The sequence below is a fragment of the Hordeum vulgare genome, chromosome 3H (genome assembly GCF_904849725.1).
Source record: "Hordeum vulgare subsp. vulgare chromosome 3H, MorexV3_pseudomolecules_assembly, whole genome shotgun sequence".
In the NCBI taxonomy this organism is placed as follows: Eukaryota; Viridiplantae; Streptophyta; class Magnoliopsida; order Poales; family Poaceae; genus Hordeum; species Hordeum vulgare.
Genome location: NC_058520.1, coordinates 527,385,506 through 527,392,283, shown reverse-complemented (window position 1 = coordinate 527,392,283; position 6,778 = coordinate 527,385,506). Strand labels below are relative to the sequence as shown.

General features: G+C 46.9%; 1 protein-coding gene across 1 annotated transcript; it reads right to left on the bottom strand.

The window, feature by feature from the left end:
* Positions 1 to 1,922: 1,922 nt before the first annotated feature.
* Positions 1,923 to 6,334, bottom strand: LOC123444704 (2,3-bisphosphoglycerate-independent phosphoglycerate mutase). Its single transcript, XM_045121515.1, has 10 exons — positions 6,227 to 6,334; positions 5,695 to 5,853; positions 5,183 to 5,310; positions 4,637 to 4,787; positions 4,318 to 4,521; positions 3,778 to 4,202; positions 3,014 to 3,206; positions 2,829 to 2,924; positions 2,452 to 2,607; positions 1,923 to 2,351 (listed from the first exon to the last, which is right to left on the bottom strand). The coding sequence occupies exons 2-10, from the start codon at positions 5,848 to 5,850 to the stop codon at positions 2,187 to 2,189; spliced, it is 1,674 nt and encodes a 557-aa protein (XP_044977450.1). The 5' UTR covers positions 5,851 to 5,853; positions 6,227 to 6,334; the 3' UTR covers positions 1,923 to 2,186.
* Positions 6,335 to 6,778: the final 444 nt, after the last annotated feature.

Genomic DNA, 6,778 nt, shown 5'->3' with positions numbered 1-6,778 from the left:
CTCACCCTGAAACTGAAACCCTTGATCGTACAAACGTTTCGGACGCTCGTCTTCTACAATCATATTATGCATGATCACACAAGCAGTCATCACCTCCCAGTTTCTGCATGCTCCAGGTATTAGCAGGATGCCGAACGATGCCCCATCGAGATTGCAAAACACCAAAGGCAAGCTCGACATCCTTCCTAGAACCCTCTTGCTCTTGGGCAAATCTTTTCCTCTTCTCTCCGACAGGGTTGGGTATTGTCTTGACAATAGTGGTCCACTGAGGATAGATACCGTCATCCAGGTAGTATCATCTGTCGTAGTTGTGGCCGTTGACAATAAAGTTCACCGGTGGGTTGTTGCCTTCGGCAAGCCTAGCAAACACCGGCGAGCGCTGAAGCACGTTGATATCGTTGTGTGATCCGGCCATGCCAAAGAAAGAGTGCCAGATCCAGAGATCTTCATACGCAATGGCCTCTAGTATGACAGCGCAAGCCTTGACATGGCCCATATACTGCCCTTGCCAAGCAGAAGGGCAGTTCTTCCACTCCCAGTGCATGCAGTCTATGCTACCAAGCATCCCTGGGAAGCCCCTGCTGGCATTCATCGCCAACAAACGGGTTGTATCTTCAGCAGTCGGCTCTCTCAAGTACTCAGGACCAAACACAACAATAACAGCCTTGGAGAACTTAGACTCGCTCATACGGACGTACTCGTCAATAAGATCACCGGGCACTCCGTATGCAAGCATTCGGATGGCGGCAGTGCATTTCTGATAGGAGGAAAAACCTATCTTACCAACGGCATCCTCTTTGCACTCGAACTAGTCATCATAGCCGACCACCCCCTCTCTAATATGGTTGAAAAGATGCCTACTCATACGAAAACAGCGGCGGAATTTTTTATGCTTGAACAACGGGTTTGTTGTATCAAAGTAGTCCTTCCAAAGAAGGTAATGCCCGCTCTCTCGGTTGCGATTGAACGCCGGAAGGTGGCCCGGAATGGAGCCACGAAACAACGGCCGCTGGCTGTTGAGCTGGTGATGGACCAACACGGTAGCCAATACCTCCTCCTCGTCATCGGACGACGAATCGTCAAAGTCGCAAAGGAAATTGTGAAAAAAAAACTCGTCGGCAGAGTCCATTTTATACCTTGGCAAACCGTCAAACAGCTTGCGGGCGTCGACGAAGAAGACGGCCGGCGAAGGGAGTCACTGCGCGTACGGACCAGCTAGATGCCCTGCCGGTGTCCGACGAGCGTGCCGGTGAGGATCTGACCGGGCGGAGCGTGCCGGTGAGGATATGACCGAGCGGCGAGGGAGCTCCCGGACGGGCTGTGTGGTGGGGGCGCGGGAGTGGGAAGCAACTGGCTCCTCCCCGACGACGGACGACGTGGGAGTGGACGGCGTTGCTGGGCAGATGTGAAGGCGCCGACAACTGATAGAGTCGCCGGAAAAATGAACGGCGACGTCGACGACGAAGGAGGCGGGCGAGGGTTGGATGTGGAGAGGTCAATGTGCCTCCGACCAGCGGGCCCGAATGAAGGATGAAGAGAAGGCGAGCGTGCGCGTGTGTCCTCGCCGACGTAAATTCGGTTCAAAAATGAGCCGGGAATGGATCGTCCGCGAACGAAAACCATGAGCCGGGAATGGATCGTCCGCGGACGAAAACCGGACACGCGTCCATTGAAGTCGGCGTGTTGGGTCGTCTTTTGTGTCGTCCACACCGACCCAAACGGGTGTTGGGTCGTCTTTTGTGTCGTCCGCACCAACCCAAACGGATGGCGGCGGACGAAATGGGTCCCCCCATTGGAGTTGCTCTTAGTGAGCTCGGCAGTATCGTATTGAAGGCAGTTTTGTGAGTCACGGCTTAGCAAAGCAGTCTGTCCTTGAAATTTCCCCCCTGTTCTTTCAGTGATAAGAACGCGATTCTCGGGCATTTAACTCAAGATGAAATCCCATGCATATAGATTAGCAAAAAACGCTATCTGTCTGTTAAGCCAACCCGCGTGGCAACCCAAGTTACAAAATAGAGCTAACTGCAAGTAAAATCCACCTTTCTCAATGTTACACATGAGTTTTGAGCAAGCGTGCTGGCAAATCTCAAATTATTCAATGATGCGATCATTCCTTGACCCACCCCAAAACTATAGCGACAAAATTGGCTACCGCAATTTTGGCTTCAGAGAGCGCAGTGGTTTTTTTACTTGTCGACGACTTCGATGAGGGTCGTCTCGTAATCGGCAGGAGCCTGGAAGCCATGGAGGTTCATCACCGTGGCGGCAACGTTGGCGAGCCCGGGTGTCTGGATGTCAGAGCGGAATCGCACTCCTGGGTGGAGACCAGGGCCTCCGATAGCAACAGGGACCTGCAAAGTTTACAGGCAGGTCAAAACAACAGTGTATCCGAGGAAGATCATCACTTCAAATCGGTTTGACAGGAAGATCGTCGAAGGACATTGCACTTACAGGCTGAAGTGTGTGCGAGGTAAGAATCTGGATGCTACCGCTCTTGTCGAGCATCGGCTGGCCAGCTTTGTTCCTCTTAACCATATCCTCTGCGTTTCCATGATCAGCTGTGACAAGATAGATACCACCAACTTGCTCCACAGCATCCAAGACCATCTGTTTTCAAGGGGAACCAATGATACAGATAAGTAAAAGGCAAATGAGGTAGAACCATCATTCGGTGAAACTGTGCCAACCAAAACAAAGTATTTCAGGGAATTTGTCACTGAAACTGTGCTAATATAATTTGAAGTAAATGCGCCATTTCAACTTTCAGGATATAGATCATGAAAACAGAACATTGACAGCATAAAACATAGTATCTCGTATGTTCTCACCTTGACAGCTTCATCAGCAGCCTTGCAAGCAACAACTGTGGCTTCAATATCACCAGTGTGACCAACCATGTCACCATTTGGCAGGTTAATACGCACCTACAAGCATATAATATGTTACCTGTTAAGCAAATTTATGGGGGCATATCAAGGTTGTCGCCCATTACATCTTTCCAAACTCCTTTTACCTGGTCAAACTTCCCACTGAGGATAGCATCCCGAGTTCTCTCAGCAATTTCAAGTGCCTTCATTTTGGGCTGCTCATTGAATGTGATACCACTGTCACTGGGAATTTCTACGTACTCTTCCTTGGTCTCGTCAAAGTATCCCGAACGGTTTCCATTCCAGAAAAATGTGACATGGCCAAACTTAACTGTCTCACTGTTATGAACAAATAAAATAGTCATAAATAAAAATGTGCATAACCATAGGATCAATGTCCTAAGCACAGAACGAACTTTAGCTCAAAGCAATTGAAATAACAGTTTGCAAACATAATAATTCCCTCACAATTACCAGAATAGGGGCATCACCAGGTCAATAAAAGCTCAAATGACCTTTCAGAAAAAATACTCAAATGTAGATAATTTCAATTGCCGCCACTGTAATTAAGCTTTGGCCCCAAACAACTATACTAATAGGTTCAAGAAAGTACAATAAATCAAAGAAATCACTTAATCTATTTTGGTGATTGAGATATGATTGGCAACAAGTGTAAAGCTTTGGGCAGGCAGATATAATAAGCATCTGACTTGTGTATTCACATTTTACCCAGTACTTGACCCACATTTGTTTTCAATGGTAGTAAGCTAACGTGACTTCAGTAATGTTCCATGTGATCAAGCACCAGAGTAATGACTAACTAATAACCAGGTACTATAGTACAGAGGTGAAGATGAAGAACCAAGTGCCTTAGCATTGGAACAAATAGAATGGAAAACTAGGTACTTGCCTGCAAGCGAAGGTGCGGACACCATTCTTCACCAAGTATTCACCGGATGTCCTCTCAATCAAAGGTGGGGAAACAAGGTACTTGCTTGGAAGCTTCAACTCACCATCATATTGAAGCATCCCAGCGTACTTAATTTTTGGTACACGAACACGGTCAAATTTATCGAAATCAGGAAACTCAAGTGCTTTCGCAAGCATAACCATTCGATCAGCTCTGAAATTGAAAGTCACAACTGCATCACCGTCCACTATAGGACCAACCGATTTGCCACTCTCATCAACAATCACAAAGGGGGGCAAATACTGATCATTGGCCTTGGGCTCTGCTCTTAGAGTCTTCACAGCTTCAAGTGCATTTTGGAATTTGTATGGTGCTTCTCCAAGTACCTGGGCATCCCAACCACGCTTGACCACACTCCAGTCATTCTGCAACGAATCAAAGTACATGACTAAAGTTTCACCAAGAAAATGTGTATTTTTCCAACTAAGAGATAACAAAAAATTGCACCTAACATAGGTAAACAATAAAATGAGAGTATACCTCATAGCGGTCCATGGTAACATACATCCTTCCACCACCAGATGCAATCCGTGCATCAACACCCTGCTCACGAAGCTGAGCAAGATCTTTCTCAATTGTCTCTACGAAACCAACACTGCTGCCATCCAAAACATCACGTCCATCAGTAAGAATATGAAGGCGGATTCTTTTTGCTCCCCTCTCACTGGCACCTTTCACAATCAACTGAAAATAAAGTGAAACAAAACGGAGCAATTTAATATTTGACAAATCCTCACAAGACAACATGGTCTGGCATGCATCACAATTAGCAAGGTAAATCAAAGATAGCTTAGCTAACCTGCACTTGGTCTAGCCGGGAGTGGACGCCTCCATCACTCAACAAACCAATAAGGTGCAGAGTACCCTTATCGAAAGATTCCTTGATGTAATTGAACCCCTCGTCTTCCCAAATCTTCCCGGAAGCAAGAGCAGCATCAACAAGCTTCGCGCTACAGAAATTAAGTATACTTAATTAGCTTTGTTGAAAACAATCTGACAGGGCTAATTGTTATCGCATACAAAAGTGAAAATGTGAAAGAATCATGCAATTGAAACAGAATAATGCAACATAATTGATAAAATCTAGCACATGGTTAGGCAAACGACTCAAACAATTCATCATCAAACTATGCAAAATAACCAAAGGAAAAACTAATTAGCATCCATAAGACATGCTTCCTAGCAGAGTTACTAAAATAGTTGATGAAGATGGAAAATTATCAAGATTCCAGTTGAAGTCAGGTTCAACTTTTTCACCACTGCATCGGAACGTATGACAAAAAGTAGCACTACTCGGTACTAACAGCAGAGAATACATATTTCAAAGGGGGGAAAACAGTCATACCCTTGAGCAAAGATTCGGCCAGCTCCAAGAGCATTGTGGCCAACTTCACTGTTGCCCATGTCGTCGTCACTTGGGAGACCAACGGCAGTTCCATGAGCCTTCACTAGTCTCCACTTCTCAGGAGCACCCTTTTGTTTTAGCCAAAAATAAAACAGGGTTAAGCATAGTAATTGCTCATCTCAAACAAAGTTGCATAGTAAAAAATTAGCATGCAAAAGTATTGTCGGAACAACATCCGAACAAGTTGAGGTTGGACACAACATATTATGAATTAGTAATGTAAACCAGATATGAAACATTGTAGTGGGACTCTGACAATTACATGAGTGTGCACTAGCTACGAACGCACAATATTGACTCTATTTTATATAGTAATAATGAAGGGTCCAACATTTACACCAGATTCATCATCACACTCAAATCAGAGCAACAACTACAATCAGGACGCTTAATCTACAGCAGCAGTCGCATTAAACAGACGAAGGTAAATGGCAGGTGCCAAGGTAACCTACATTCTTGAGCGAATCCATGACGGGCGTCTGTGCGACATGGATGCAGTTGTACTGGTCAGGGCTGGCCTCGCCCCATCCGTCGAGCACGACGACGGCCACCGTCTTCCCCTTGGGGAGCGTGGGGTGGTCGGGGAGCGTCCAGTCGGAGGTCGCCATCGCCTACAAAATCATGCAAAAAAAAAAAAAAACATGTCAGGTGCACGAATCCACACAGATCTGCGCCACAGAGCGGCGAGCAGAATACGGCATCATCAACCCGCGCTAAATCACCAGATCGGGACGCGTATCCCGATCGAAATCCGTTCCATTAGCAGGATTAAAAGCGCCAGGAGCACGAATTAAAGCGTAACGACCCCGCTATGACCAATCAAACGACAAACACTGTATTTCCCTTCGTCTGAAATTCAGATTTGGTGAACAGTGTCTGGGCGGCCAGATCCGGCGATTGATCGGGGGAAAACGGACAGCAAATTCCGGCGAGCTTACGGACGGGGGCGATTGAGATTGAGATCAGAGAGGAGATTGCTCTCACCTTTGCTTTTTTTTCCTTCGTGTGGTTTGCGGAACAAGAAGAACTTTTGGCAGAGCGGAGTGGCGGAGGATAATAGGCGAAGGCGAGGCCGCCGCGGTGTTAATAAAGGGAAGGGATGGATGGGCCACGGGGACCTGGGATGCGAATAATTTTAGGGTGCTGGGCAAGGAGATCGTTGGACGGCCCGATCGGCTCTGGGGGCGTCGGGCCGGGCCATCGGACGGCTGGACCAATGTTACCGGTGTCTTCGCCTGTTTTTTTTTTTTATATTTTTTTTTGAGTTGCCTTCGCCTGATTTGGTAGATGGGATCCGCCAGTTTTATATCCCGGCCCCTGGTATTGGACGGTCCTGATGGGGCCGCCTGTCGCGGGGACATGTGGCTGTCACGCCGTCACGAGTCCTCTTTCCTCTTTTGAAAACTTGGGCGTGACGGCGTGCGTGAGCGAGAGGCCGTTTGTTGTTGGATATTCCTTTCGGATGCCGTTTCCAAAATCGAATTCCCATGCTGTTTTTAATTGAATGTTTTATTAAATTTCGTATTGTTTCTCCAG